General features: G+C 43.4%; 1 protein-coding gene across 19 annotated transcripts in view; it reads left to right on the forward strand.

Moving 5' to 3' along the window:
- PPFIA2 (PPFI scaffold protein A2) overlaps positions 1-16,121 on the forward strand; it is a 588,582-nt gene that overhangs the window by 403,185 nt on the left and 169,276 nt on the right. For 10 of the 19 annotated variants that reach the window (XM_077471924.1, XM_077471910.1, XM_077471912.1 and 7 more), the window contains 2 exons: positions 10,355-10,579; positions 13,167-13,313. In XM_077471924.1, coding sequence (XP_077328050.1) covers positions 10,355-10,579; positions 13,167-13,313 — 372 coding nt within the window. The remainder of the gene's footprint in view (positions 1-10,354; positions 10,580-13,166; positions 13,314-16,121) is intronic. The other 9 variants (XM_077471909.1, XM_077471917.1, XM_077471915.1 and 6 more) reach the window with 1 other exon arrangement.

Below are 16,121 nucleotides of genomic sequence, written 5' to 3' on the forward strand. Positions count from 1 at the left end.
GACTATATGCAGAACAGTCCTTTAAAACCATAACAGTCCTTTAAATAGATATATACAGTATGGTACATAGTTTTAGGAAATATAAGATTGAACATATATTTGGCAGTGAAATCTAAAAGCAGCGTTGTCACCCTATGGATAGGGTAGTCTTAGATGGGCATTTCGTTTTAAATGGACTTTACCTAAACATTACATGGTTTTTCCCAATCCTTATAACTGTTACCTTTGCTGAAAAGTTTGGACTAAAAGTAAATGTGGAGAAATATTAAATTAAATTAAAAGCATAAATGCTATTATTACAGGCATTAACACTATACAGTTAGCAGAATACAAAATGTGTCCCTATGATGGGCCTTTAAGTATTGATTTTCTCTATTAACTTTATGAATTTATCTGCTAATAGTAAAGGCAAAGAGCTTTGTTTTTGTCAAAATTGGCAAAAATAACTGCCTCATTTTTTTGAAAACTCCACAAAGGGGAAAAAGTACATTTTAAAAATTACTTTTATCGGAGCACATAGCTGCTGATATGCTTATGCACTAACATAGAACATCCTTATAGAATTAAAGATTAGAGTAGCTGATAAATAGTAATAGAGAGATAAGCTCATCAAGTCTGTTGCCTTTGTCCTTTACAGCCTTGTGGGCGGAGCTTAGGGCACCCTGTGGGGACACTAAGAAACTGCACTTGCTAATGTCTAAACACTAGGTAGCATTGAGGCTTAACTCTAGACTTAGAAGCAGGCAATGACTTACCGTAGGTAAGGCAGGCCATAGATGATGTGATTTTCTTTCCTGCAACCATGGGTTGCAGAAAAAAAAAAGCTCAATTCCTACAATCAGTGTTGATGAGGGAATCCCACCCACAGTGCTATTGTATTCTCCCTGCAGGAGGATGTGGGAGTCATCCCTGCCGGAAAAACACATTGATTGTTAGTAGTGGCTTTAGCCACTGGCAATAATTGCATGTAAAAATCCAACATCCCTGCTGAACTGGACGAGGTTCAAACCATCTATGGTTGGCTTAACTGTTCTGTAATCTGTGCCCAAACATATTCACTGTTAACCCTAAGCACTCTAGAGACACTGTTACTAGTTAGTGAACACTGTTCCCCAGCTGTGCAACATTTGGGGACCAGTACTGCAGAGCCTGTACCGGTCTCCACAAACACAGCAATCCCTGTCACCTTGCTCCCAGTGTCCCAGTGTCTGACTGTTGCTATTGAGTACAGTACTTTACTATAACTACATGCATGTTCTTTCTCCCAGGGGCCCCTCTACATCCTCTCCCCTATCTCCTGGCTAGGTCCCTAGGTATGCTGTGCCATGGATTAAGCCCCGGAATGTGAGGAGCCATCCTCTATTGAAGGAGACATGCATAACACCCCTTCACTATCAGAGTAACCATCACCTTGCCAGGCACCCTTTCCTGACTGGTTGATTGCGATAAGCAAATGACCCAAACACAGGTGTCCCTAGAAATGCTATTATAGCCTATACTAGACAGCATCCTGCATGCTGATCCCTATATACTGTATCTCTATAACTCAGTCCCCGTGTTGTGTGCGTAAGCCCCGTTCATTTGATTCACTGTGCATGTACCCATTTAGGAGACTTCAGACCAGGCAAAGCAAGTAAACAAATGGTATCCTTTACTGAGGTAGTTGCAGATAACAGTACAGTTCTTAAGACATTATCCATATATCCCTGTACAGCAGTGACCCCCAAACTGCATCCCGGAGGCCAAATGAGGCTATTTGCATACCCTTATCCAGTCCTTGGGGCACTATTCCTCCCACTGACACCAACAATGGGGCATTCATTTCTAAACTGACACCAACAGTGGGGCACTATTCCTCCCACTGACACCAACAATGGAGCACTATTCCTCCAAATGACACCAGGGATGGGGCACTATTCCTCCCAATGACACCAACAATGGGACACTATCTCTACAACTTACAATGACAATGGAGCACTAATATTTCCCATAATATCAATGATTGGGGAATTTTATACTTCCACTGATGCCAAGGCATTTTTGTCTCCTACTGGCCATGGTCTGGAGCACATAAACTAGATCTTTGTTTTGAAAGTTTGGGGTCCCCTGCTGTACAGAGTTCTTCTAAGGGCCCCATAAAGTGTGCATAACTTAGGCAGAAGGCAAAGTCAAATTGGGCAATAAATCCAGAAGAGGTAGTGCAAGTCTTTTAAAGTCCATAACTAGCAGTAATTGACAAAGGCAATATATCCAGGATTGTCAGCTATAAGTCCATACAAGTCTCTAGGTTTAAGACTCCATTGGGATCTTCATAAAGGTGCAGACTGTTCCAGGCAGAACTCCCAGGGATGTCATAGCCTTCAGGCTGAGTCTTACTCCCCCAGGAACAAGAAACCTCAGCTCTGGGCACTGGCCCATTTATACCTCCCTCAGCCCTCTGCTGGTCACCTGCCATATTGACCAGGATATGGCCAGGGGAATATTAACATGCTGCCTGAGGTCATATTCTCCCACCCACTATTTCCCCGGTTCCCAGAGGGAAGTAATAAGCTCATACCTTCAGAGCCCAGAGCAGACCTAACTAATCAAACAATGCTCTCCCCGATTACAGGGAAGCCAAAACTAAAATTAGCAAACAGTAGTTCTGTGGGGCGTTACAAAGAACAATGTAGTATCAAATTTTCAGATGTTGCAAGAGGAAATGGTAAAGTCCATCCTTATCCTGGGAATAAAAGAATCTGATACATGGATTCTTTGTCAATACGAATACCCTTACCGTGCATTTTATCACTAATTGGATGAGGCAGCTTCAAAGTGATTGCGCAATCAGGGAATGTCTGAGCCTAGAAAATCGCTATAAGGGCCTTTTCACATTAATTTGTTTTTAATCAGTTTTTTCAGTTAAAAAAGCAAAAGAAAAATGCATGAAATATGCATCCCTTTAAATCCTATGGAACTGTTCACACAGGTTAGTTGCGTTTCACACTGCTTTGTTGTAACAATGCATGCAGTATGAAAGAGCCTCACAGTCATTTGACAGATCTTGAAAAATCAGTCTTCCCACAGAATGCTTTGCTTTAGAAACCTATTTCTCTCATCTCCAGCAAAGGTGGCTATGCATGTTTAGATAAATGGTTGATTTCTTTTGTGACTAATCTCTAGTGATAGGAATAAACAATCTATAGTCGACAACCCATTTTATTAATATATCACACAGGGAGAAGTGATATTCCATCCATAGTTAAGATATGATATTAACTTACGATCATAAATTATTGATCACATCTGTTTCCACCATGTAATCTCATAATCTGATCGATTAAAATACAATCATACTCATGAACAAAGTATCCTTGGTGCCAGTGGCGTAACTAGAACCTTCAGGGCCCCAATGCAAGAAACCATGAAGGGCCCCCCTGAACCCCAGCCAGGGCCCTTCCCTCCGAGTCTGGCGGTGGAACTCCAGGGCGTGGTCACAGGTATGACCTTTGTGAGCCCTGTAGTTCCACCACTGGTATCAGTAGTTTTTTTTTTATTTTCTTTTATTTTTTTTAGATGCCCCATTGGGGGACTGTCCCTAGGCAGGATGGGGTCCCCGTCCCCAGAAGAGGTGAGGTCCTTTTCTCCAGGGCAGATGAAGTTACTGCCCCCAGGTGAGAAGGGGTCCCGGTCCCCAGGGGAGGTGGGGGTCCCTGTCCCCACGTAAGAAGGGGTCCCTGTCCCCAGGGGGAGATGGAGGGGGTATGTAATGGTGTGTGGGGGATGGGGTCCTCTCACTCACCATGACCAAGCTGTAGGCTGCGCACTCATCCATGTTGGCCTGGGCATATCTCCCAGAAAGACCTTTCATCATCTGTGTATGACGGGGGAGAAGGGGGGCTGGCAGACAAGCCTGCAGTGTCCTCCGGGGAGCCGGCTCTCATAGGGCTGCACTGCATCTGTGTGCTTAAAGTTTGTTTACCCGGGAGAAGTATGCAGTGCAGTGTGGGCCGGACTCGGGGGGGGGCGGGACTCTGGCCGGGGAGAACAGACATCGGACTGAGCGGCAATGCATGGAGCAGGAGAGGGGTACTCTGAGGAGCCGGTTGAGGACACAGGTCATGTGGGGAATGCACAACTAAAGAGCAGCCAGTGTGATAGTCGAGCATGGAGCTCTGCTAGTCACCCTCCACCTCCAGCCACCCGTGTGCATGGTGCACTAGTACCCCTAGCTGCCTATGCTGCTGCTGCCCATATTTAGAGGGGGCTGCATGGGCCCCCTGCATCACAGGGCCCAGTTGCGGTCGCGACTGCTGCACCCCCTATAGTTACGCCCCTGCTTGGTGCTGCTGACTAATGCAAAATGATTGATACTATTCTACCATAAAAACAGCTTTTCTTTACTTGGTTCTATGAAATTCGTCCATTTTGAGAATAGTAGATCTCTGTTATCCACCTCCTGGTGTATACCCTTCATGACCAGGCCATTTTTTGCGATAACGCACTGCGTTACTTCAGCTGACAATTGCACAGTCATGTGACGCTGTACCCAATAAAATTGATGTCCTTTTTTCCCACAAATAAAGCTTGCTTTTTGTAGTGTTTGATCACCTCAGCGTTTTTTATTTTTTGTGCTATAAACTAAAAAAAACTATATTTTTTACTTTCTGCTATAAAACTTATCCAATAAAAAAATAAAAAAAATAAAATGTCTTCATCAATTTAGGCCAATATGTATTCTGCTACATAATTTTGGTAAAAAAATCCCGATAAGTGTATATTGATTTGTTTGCGCAGAAGTTATCTCGTCTACAAACTATGGGATATTTTTATGACATTTTTATTTATTTATTTTTACTAGTAATGGTGGAGATCAGCGATTTTTAGCAGGACTGCGACATTGCGGTGGACAAATCGGACACCTAACTGACACTTTTTTTGGAACCAGTGACATTATTACAGTGAACAGTGCTATAAATATGCACTGTTACTGTACTAATGACATTAACAGGGAAGGGGTTAACACCAGGGGGCGATCAAAGGGTTAAGTGTGTCCCTAGGGGTTGCTTGCTAACTGTGTGGGAGACTGACTTACTGAATGAACACAGAGATATGTGTTTCTGCTTAGCAGCAATGGAAAATCTCTGCGTCCATCCCTGTTAGAACGGGGATCTGCCTTGTTTACATTTACTCTGTGAAGCGATTGCGGGTGGCCACCGGCCGACGGACCCGCTCATTGGCTCCCACTCTGGCCAGTCAACCCCGCTGTCTATTGCATGAAATTATGTACGGGTACACTGTTTCGCACAATAGAGCCGACCTGCTGCGGTATATGTACTGTAGCTGGTTGACAAGTGGGTAAAGTATAGGATAGCTGTTCTATACACAGACGGCCTCCCCCAAAAATGCCATTTCCTGTTTGAGTGATTAGCTTGCACTAAGCTTCTAGTCAGAATTTTGGCATCCCCTGCAACCAAAATTTTATTTTTGATGAGATGCTCTCAAAGGGGAATTATCATCTGAAGGGATGCAGACCATGCCAGTTTCCTCATTAGAGCCCTGCAGGTGCAGCAACTAATTGATAATTATAAACCCACTACCATACAGATTCACTCTACACATGGACAAAGACAAACAGCTATTCCGTCAGAATAACAAAAGGTAGGAATCTGTAACAAAGTACTTGCAATATACATAGATCAGGGTGGAGTTACTCTTTAAAGCCAAAACGTATTTTTTAGCTTGAATTTTGCTTCTGTTTTAGTAAGGTGATTTCCCTTTCAATTCCCTTTCACTTCCTGCCCTATAGACTCAAAAGGAAGTGGGAGGATATCTTTTCACTGTGAGTGAAAACCCCTCTAATACAGTACAGTTTCTCATTTATACAGTACCTCATTTGCCATGTAGTTGCCCATCCCATTAATTTGTTCAGCTCTTCTTGCAAGGTTTCCACATCCTGCGGAGAAGTTATTGCCCTGCTTAGCTTAGTGTCGTCCACCAATACAGAGATTGAACTGTTTACCCCATCCTTCAGGTCGTTTATGAACAAATTAAACAGGATTGGTCCCAGCACAGAACCCTGGGGGACCCCACTTCCCACCCTTGACCATTCCGAGTATTCCCCATTTATCACCACTCTCTGAACTTGCCCTTGTAGCCAGTTTTTAATCCATGTACTCACCCTATGGTCCATGCTAATGGACCTTACTTTGTACAGTAAATGTTTATGGGGAACTGTGTCAAATGTTTTTGCAAAATCCAGATACACCACGTCTGTGGGCCTTCCTTTATCTAGATGGCAGCTCACCTCCTCATAGAAGGTTAATAGATTGGTTTGGCAAGAACGATTTTTCATGAATCCATAATGATTACTGCTAATAATACTGTTTTCATTACTAAAATCTTGTATATAGTCCCTTATCATCCCCTCCAAGAGCTTGCATACTATTGATGTTAGTGGTCTGTATTTCCCAGGGATGTATTTTGGCCCTTTTTTAAATATTGGTTCTACATTGACATTTCTCCAATCAGCTGGTACAATTCGAGTCAGTAGACTGTCAGTAAAAATTAGGAACAATGGTCTGGCAATTAATTGACTGAGTTCCCTAAGTACCCTTGGGTGCAAGCCATCTGGTCCTGGTGATTTATTAATGTTAAGTTTGCCAAGTATATTTCTAATTCTGTCCTCTGTTAGCCATGAGGGTGCTTCCTGTGATGTGCCATGAGGACAAACACTGCAGTTTTGGTTACTGAAGCCCCCCGATTCCTTTATGAAGACCAAGGAGAAGAAGAAATTCAATACCTTCAATACCTTCGCCATCTCCCCATCCTTTGTAACCAGATGTCCTTCCTCATTCTTTATTGTGCCAATATGGTCTGTCCTCCCTTTTTTACTGTTTATATACTTAAATAATTTTTTGGGACTTTTTTTTGCTCTCCTCTGCTATATGTCTTTTGTGTTCTATCTTAGCCGCCCTCATTACACCCTTATATATCTTGTTGCATTCTTTGTAATGTCTGAACGCTGATGATGATCCCTCAGCCTTGTATTTTTTGAAGGCCTTCTCTTTTGCTTTTATATGCATTTTTATATTGGAGTTAAGCCATCCAGGACTTTAGTTCGCTCTTTTAAATTTATTTCCCAATGGGATGCACTGGCTAATGCTCTTATTTAATATGCTCTTAAAGCAACACCATCTCTCCTTCATGGTCTTTGTTTCTAAGATTTTATCTCAATTTATCTTTTAGCAAGGTTCATAGTTTAGGGAAGTTGGCTCTTCAGTGAAATCCAGTGTCTTTGTGTTCCCCTTGTGTTTCCTATTTGTGTGATTTATACTGAAGCCAATTGACCTGTGATCGCTGTTTCCTAAATTGCCACGTATTTCCACATACGTGGTCAGGTCTGTATTGTTGGTAATCAGTAGATCTAGTAATGCCTTGTCTCTAGTTGGTGTGTCTACTATCTGACCCATGAAATTGTCCTGCAAAACATTTAGGAACTGGCAAGCCTTAGACGAATGTGTGGTTCCCTCCGCCCAGTCTATGTCTGGATAATTAAAATCCCCGATTATGATAACACTTCCCATCCTTGCTGCTAATCCAAATTGTGATAGGTTGTTCATTTCCCCTTCCTCCCTCAGGTTAGGGGGCCTATAGCATACTCCCAGTAGTATTTTCCCCTTAGCTTCATCCCTTTGGAGCTCTAAGGATTCTACCTCCTCCCTAGGTCCATTGATGTCATCTCTCACATTCACTTGTACATTATTCTTGATATATAGGCATACCCCTCCCCGTCCCTTCGCTCCCCCCCCCCCCCCACTCTTCCTGGAGGAGTTCTTTCTCTGGCAGCTAGGAGAGTCCCTCAGCTCCAGCAGTGCTGGCTCCAGCCCAGGATTGGCCTCCCTGGCACTTCCCCCTCTATCCTTCCTGACTGTCACCCATCAACTCGTTTCTAGTGCCTGCACCTCTTTGTCTCCACCCGCCTCTTTGCTGGCCCCTGCCGGCACCTGCCGGGTACGTTCCCAGCTCTCCTTTAGTATGGAGGGTCTTCTCAGTGCTGACAGTTGCGTCCCTAGACTCAAAACCTGGGCTTTCAGGGAAACAATGTGCTTACATTTTGCACAGCAGTATTTGTCCTCGATCAGATGATCAAGGAATGCATACATGCCGCAAGATGTACAACGAGTCGCATCTCCACACCCACAGGACATTGTACCTACTAATTTAATGAGGATTGGGGATTATACCTTGTCCAAATTACCTAATAACTAGCTTCCTGGCACTAATACTCAACAATACAATACACAGGTACTCAACAAGACAATACACAGGTACTCGCCGCCAACAAGTACTTGCCGCCCATGTTCACTCACAGACCATGTGCACGCACAGAACATGTGCACTCGCAGCCTACGTGCACTCGTAGACCACATGCACTTGCAGACCACGTACACTCGCAGACCACGTGCACTTGCAGCCTACTTGCACTCGCAGACCACGTGCACTCGCAGACCACATGCACTCGCAGACCATGTGTACTCGCAGCATATGTGCACTCGCAGACCACGTGCACCCGCAAACCATATGCACTCGCAGACCACGTGCACTTGCAGACAACATGCACTCGCAGACAACATGCACTCGCAGACCATGTGTACTTACTGCCCACAGGTACTCACAACCCTCAGGTACTCCCAGCACTCAGGTACTCCCAACTCTCAGGTACTCCCAACCCTCAGGTACTCACACTACTCGGGTACACCCAATACTCAGCTACTCCCAATACTCAGGCACACACAATACTCAGGAACACACAATACTCAGGAACACACAATACTCAGGAACACACAATACTCAGGAACTCACAATACTCAGGAACTCACAATACTCAGGTACTCACAATACTCAGGTACTCACAATACTCTGGTATACACAATATTCAGGTACTCACAATCACAGTGCCACCACCATGTTTCACGGTGGGGATGGTGTGTTCAGGGTGATGTGCAGTGTTAGTTTTCCGCCACACATAGCGTTTTGCTTTTAGGCCAAAAAGTTTAATTTTGTTCTCATCTGACCAGAGCACCTTCTTCCACGTTTGCTGTGTCCCCCACATGGCTTCTTGCAAACTTCAAATGGGGCTTTTTGCTTTCTTTCAACAATGACTTTTTTCCTGCCACTTTTCCATTAAGGCTAGATTTGTGAAGTGCACGACTAATAGTTGTCCTGTGGACAGATTCTCCCACCTGATCTGTGGATCTCTGCAGTTCCTCCAGAGTTGCCATGTACCTCTTGGCTGCTTCTCTGATTAATGCTCTCCTTGCCCGGCATGCCAGTTTAGGTGGACGGCCATGTCTTGGTAGGTTTGCAGTTGTGCCATACTCTTTCCATTTTTAGATGATGGATTGAACAGTGCTCCATGAGATGTTCAAAGCTTGGGATATTTTTTTATAAGATAGCCCTGCTTTAAACTTCTCCACAAACACCTGTCTGGTGTGTTCCTTGACCTTTACGATGCTGTTTGTTCACTAAGGTTTTCTATCAAACCTCTGGGCTCTTTACAGAACAGCTTTAGTTATACTGAGATTGAATTATACACATGTGGACTCTATTTACTAATTAGGTGACTTCAGAAGGCAATTGGTTCCACTAGATTTTAGTTAGGGGTATCCGCTTCTTAAAGGGGACTCCCGGATTCAGATAAGCCCCCCGCCCGCAGACCCCGACAACCAACGGCCAGGGTTGTCGGGAAGAGGCCCTTGTCCTCATCAACATGGGGACAAGGTGCTTTGGGGTGGGGGGGCCGCGCGGCCCCCCCTTCCCCAAGGCACCCCCCCATGTTGAGGGCACGCGGCCTGGTACGGCTCAGGAGGGGGGGCGCGCTCGCTCGCCCCCCTTTCCTGGCCGGCCGGGTAGCGTGCTCGGACAAGGGTCTTGTGTGGACTTTGGGGGAACCCCCACGCCGATTTTTTTCGGCGTTGGGGTTCCCCTTTAAGCCCATTCCAGGCGGCGGAGCCCGCAAAGTCTCCTTCGCGGGCCCCGCCTACCTGTACGCGCGCTCGAAATGGGCGGACTTTCCGAGCGGGAACAGTCCGCTCATTTCGAAAGTACAGCGGACAGGCCCACACACGGGCGGACTGTTCGCTCAAACACAGTTTCAGCGGACAGTTTTTCGGAATTTCCGAAAGACTTTGTCCGTCCAACTGTCCGCTGAAACTGTCCGCTGAAAGCCCACACACGAGCGGACTGTCCGCCCAAACACTGTTCAGCGGACAAGGTTGGGCAAACAGTCCGCCCGTGTGTACGCGGCCTTATTTATGAGAAATAAAATAAGTAGGTTAACGTTTAACTTTTGCATTCTTACTTTTTTCTGCAGAGGTTATCAAATGGTTCCATAGACTCTAACGATGAAGCCAGTCAGATGGTTGAACTTCAAGAACTACTTGAGAAGCAGAATTATGAAATGACCCAGATGAAGGACCGATTATCATCCTTGTCAGCACGAGTTGGAGAAGTTGAGCAAGAAGCAGAGTCGGCTCGAAAAGAACTAACAAAAACAGAAGAAATGAATACAAAATATCAGAGAGACATCAGGGAGGTAGTGTTAATTATTCCTGTCTTGTGTGGCATCACGAATCATGTATACATAAACATGCCTTTTTTTTCTCAGAGAATAGGTGCAGAAACGCCCCTCTTCTGAGTCCGTCATCTCCGTCAGCCCTACCCACCGCTGAGCACCGTTTCTTGGTTCCATCCCCTACTCACCTCCCAGTAGCACTTATTTTAGAGAATACAGAGCCAAGTATCATTTTGTGGTGCTAAGTAATTTGAATGGACTTTGTTAATAACAAGAGAAGTAGTAAACTAGATTTCCAATAGCAACAACAGATTTGGCCAGAAACAATAAATCCCCCAGCAACAATAGACTCCCACCCCCTGCAGCCAATATCAATAGAATCTCCAGCAGCCAGCAACAATAAACTCCCTCCCTCAACAGTAGATCTCTTTCAGCAACAATTGACCCCCCAGAAACAATAGAATTCCCCACCAGCAACAATAGACCTCCCCAGCAACAATAGAGCGCCATGCTAAAATAGATCCCCTCCAGGAACAATAGATCCCCCAGCAGCCAGCATTAATAGATCCTCCAACACACCCCAGCACTCCTTGCCATTATATACAGTACACATATGCGAACACAGACATTGAATGTGATTCGCACCTGCATTGCTGTGCCGATCATATGCAATGTTTGTGCAATGCGAATTCAGCCATACAGTTTGTATGGCTGAACTTGCATTGGATGTGCAGAAAAAATGTGCAGGGGCTTTTTTTTTCCCGCACTGAAATCGGATCGCAAGGGTGTTCAAACCCATGCGATCCGATTCTAGTCTGAATCCACAGTTCGCACTGTGATCTGTGAACAGATCTGAGGGTGTAATTAACTTTGTATTGACACCCACATCAGTTCGCAAAGGTCAGTGTAAACTGCCTGTGGGGCCGATGCGATGCGGGAACTCGCACTGGAATTGCGCTAGTTCCCGCATCGTAACAGTGTAAACCCATACTAAAACATATTTTCTCGCTATTCTGTCTCTGATTTGCATTTGCTTTAACAGTAAAGCACTTTTTTTTTGTAACTGAAAATTACTAATATCCACAGTCTTATCTTTTACTGAACATGCCTTAAAGGAGCTTGAATTGTAATTGTATCTGTCCATAAGGGAGGCTTTATTAGGATACTCATATTGAGGGCAGCACAGTGGTGTACTGGTTAGCACTCTCACCTAGCAGTAAAAATGGTCTCTGGTTTGAATCCCAACCATGACACTACCTGCCTGGAGTTTACATGTTCTCCCTGTGCCTGCGTGGGTTTCCTCCGGGTATTCTGGTTTCCTCCCACACTCCAAAGACATGCAGGTAGATTAATTGGCTTCTGTCCCAAATTGGCCCTAGTATATGAATGGGGACCTTGGTTTGTTGGCTCCTTGAGGGTAGGGACCGATGTGAGCCTGCAATGTACAGGGATAGGGACAATTGTAGACACTCACTCAGGTTGAACTGGATGGACTGGTGTCTTTATTCAACCTTACACTATGAAACTATGAAGAAATAAGCACAATATGATTCCATGGCAGCTTAGGTGCTATTAGCTACATGTCCCTTGTCTCACTATATACTGTAGTGTCTTATTAAAAATTGTTTTTCTGTTGATTGGGTTCCAGTGTATCATCTGCAGCAGAGGGCATGACAAAGCATTACTGGGTTCAGGATTCAAATTAAGACAATGGGGGTTATTTACTAAAGGAAACTCCACTTTGCACTGCAAGTGCACTTGAAAGTAAAGTCGTTGTAGATCCGAGGGGGACATGCAAGGATAATCGAAAAACAGCATTTTAGCTTGCACATGATTGGATAATAAAATCAGCAGAGCTTCTACTCATTTCAGATCTACCCCTTAGATTTAGAGCGACTGCACTTCCAAGTGCACTTGCAGTTCAAAGTGGATTTGTCTTTTGTAAATAACCCCCTATGTCTGCTACTACGACATATGCCATATTAAAATATGACCTAGCCATGCAATGTGATCGAGAAGTCCAAACTTTATACATACAATGTATTTATTGAATGCTACAGTATTTGCCACAGACAGCATATACTTAGAAAAATGAAAGGATGGTAATAAAAAATGAAAAAGCTAAGACATTTTTGGCTATAAAATTTTAGACAATCTCAGAGCATTTTATGGCTTGCCCTAAAGTGTAATTATTGGGGGGGAAGAGTGGCGGCAGAACTTGTCCTATACACAGCAGACTTAATCCTTAATTTGTCATATTTCAGCAATGACATTTTAAATAGTCTCTGCTCCACAGCCACTTGTGCCATCCTCACTGATAGTGCCAACGTGTTCCTTTTTTAACCATAGGGTGACAGTGGAGCAATGTAGCAATCTGTGTACACAGCACTTAAGCAACAGGCAGCGTTGGGTTAAAAAAAAAATGCTATAATGTGCCAATATCATTTTTAGTGAATGTAAAAAAAAACTTAAAATTTGTAAATAATTCACAATAATCAGAATACCCCATGTGTTATGCTATTGTTGACACTACTATGTGCGTGTGTATGTAATCACCTTAACCATTATCCTGCTGTGATTCAGTATTACAACATAGCTCTGTTTATTTCAGGCTATGGCTCAGAAAGAGGATATGGAAGAGCGTATCACAACTCTGGAGAAGAGATATCTCAGTGCACAAAGGGAGGCAACGTCCATTCATGATATGAATGACAAATTAGAAAATGAATTGGCGAACAAAGAAGCTATATTACGCCAGGTTCTGTACTTTTATTGTTATACTTTATTTTATCCAGCTTTACCTGTAATATATAAATGTCGTTCAAGTACATAATTGAGTTCTGGTGTTGAATTGTTACTTTAAACAAGTGGTTAGAATTGTACCATTTTGCATGGGTCACTTAAAATAGGCCTCTATTTTCTTGGCAGACAATAAATAGCGCATTTAGATTTTTTTAAATAATCATGGAAAAAAAAAACTTGATATGATCCCTTTTTACGTTATGAAGCACCTCCTAGTCCTTTCACTTTCCTCTGTTAAGCCAGCTTCTGATCTTTCAAAGGTCTTTCTAAACAACATGGATTTATTAATCCTTACAGGGTGGAATAATTCTACCATAAATATATCCCAGCTATGGTTAAACTGGATTAAACTTAAGCTAAACTATAGGCAGATATATATAGATCTGTATTCATAATGACATCAATAAATGTATTTTGAAATGCAAGTAGTGTAAGTACATGAAATAAAAATATATAAATGTATTAAACCCCAAACCAAAAATATAGCATACAGGTACACACTGTATTCAACTTGAGTGTAAAGTAAATGAAAGACAGGCATCAGTTTAAATCCCCACCCATTAGTTTCACCCCTCTGACATGTTTCACCCACAGCTATGATTAAGCACTGTTAAGTGTGAAACGCGTCAGCTCGTTTGTCCAAATTTCTGCTGTGGCTTGTATTTTTTATTTTTTATAACAAAGGCTATATTCCGGAGTGCGGCTGTCCAGGACCTCTTCTTGCCTCATTCACCCACATTGGGCTTAATCGTAAAGTGTGAATAAATGCCTCAATCTACTTAATCTAACGGTAGGGGAAGGTACCATCTTCCATAATGGTTTAAGGTTGAGACAAGATACCTGGGTTGACCCAAACATGCCCCTGGAGGAATGGAGGAATTTGGACTCTCGGTACCCAAATATTAGGCAGAAATTGAAATTAAAATAAGATTTTATTCATAGAGAGGCATAATTAAAACAATTTTACAAAAGACACTATATACAATCAAAAGTTCCAATGTGTATTGTTCATACAAGAGGTTTCAGAAAGTCGATGAACCCCAGAGATCATAGGGGGCACCAAAATGTAGATCTTGACACAGTCCTCTACATGTTTCACTTCCTCAGGAGGAGTCAGTCATTGTCATCTACAAAATAAGTATAATCTCATATTCAAATGGTCATAAAAAGTACTCTGTAATATAACAGAAATATAAAAAAAGAAATTAATAAGAAAAAGGAATCCTAGAGGTCAGGTTTTAGTTTTTTTTTTTCCCCTCCTGACAAATCGGACACTAACTGACACTTTTGACACTTTTTTGGAAACCAGTCAACGAGTGGCACGAAAACATTAATCAGTGCTAAAAATATGCACCGTCACAGTACTATTGACACTGGCTGGGAAGGGGTTAACATCAGGGGGCGATCAAAGAGTTAACTGTGTGCCTAGCCAGTGTACAGTGTGGGAGGTGTTTTTACTAGGGGATAAAATGGATCCATGTCCCTGCTTTGCAGGAACACAGGATCCATGCCTTCCCTACTGACAGAATGGCGATCTGCCTTGTTTACATAGGCAGACTGCCATTCTGCCGCTGTACCGAATGATCAGTGGATGCCAGCAGACATTGAGTCTTTGATTCCCACTGTGTAATCACAGCGGGACTGAGCTGCTGGCGGTGCACATTCGCACCCGCTACCTGTAAGTGCAGGATACGTGATCCGGCATACAGCGGCCGCCCTGTAGCAGAATTTTCGCAAGTGGTTAACAGATTTAATCACACCAACAAATTGACATTTTTTAAGCAGTTACAGCAAACAGTTTTGTTCATTTTGGGAATAAAGGTTTTACATAAATTAATAAAAGCTTATCATTGGAAACACCCCTGTCATTGTAAAATGACTTGTCTCCAACCTCTAAATACTAGATCTGCAGGACAACTTACAGGCAGGTTTGCTAGGTGAAAATAAAAGAAAAAAAAACCTAAAAACAGAAAACTAATGAAGCCAACATGTAAAAGAATTGGTGAGCAGCAATATAATAAATATTTGGGTTTACCACTTTAATTGCCTTCAGCCTTCAATTTCTATCAGTCTTTTGAAATCTCCTGTAGAGCTGAGATTGCAAAATGGAAAAGCAACACAAGAGGCCAAAACTGTGCTTACCATTCTGCTGCTTCTCCTTCTTTGTTCCATTACAGTCTTGGGTCAGAGACAAGATCTAGTTTTATTACGTAACTGCAGTGAAGACAAGTCAGGTTTCTTGCCCTGCCAGACAAGGACGTGCAGGCTGTTAAACCCCTTTCACAGTGGGGTGCTTTGCAAGCAATACATGATTAAAAAAAGTGCCTGCAAAGCTCCCTGAAAGACCCACCGCTGTGTCTCCAGTGTGAATGCCCAGAGGGCTTTCACACTGGAGCAGTGCGCTGGCAGGATGGTAAAAAAAGTACTGCTAGCAGCATCTTTGGAGCAGTGAAGGAGCAATGTATACATCACTCCTTCACCACTCCTACCCATTGAAATCAATGGGGCTGCGCGGCTATACCGCTGGCATAGCACTGCTGCAGCAGCCCTTTGTGGTGGATTTAACCCTTTCTCAGCGGCTAGCGGGGGGTAAATGTGCCCCACTAGCAGCCGAATAGTGCAGATTTACCGCCGACACCACCCTCACCCCAGTGTGAAAGGGGTCTTAGAGTTGTGTTAATCTCATAAATGGGTAATAGAAATACAAATCTTTTGATCTATTGACAGGTAAAAAAGCTCTCATGCATGCATTTCATTTGTGTGT

This window comes from Lithobates pipiens, unplaced genomic scaffold (genome assembly GCF_037356315.1).
Source record: "Lithobates pipiens isolate NorthernLeopardFrog02 unplaced genomic scaffold, aLitPip1_a1.2 Scaffold_8, whole genome shotgun sequence".
NCBI lineage: Eukaryota > Metazoa > Chordata > Amphibia > Anura > Ranidae > Lithobates > Lithobates pipiens.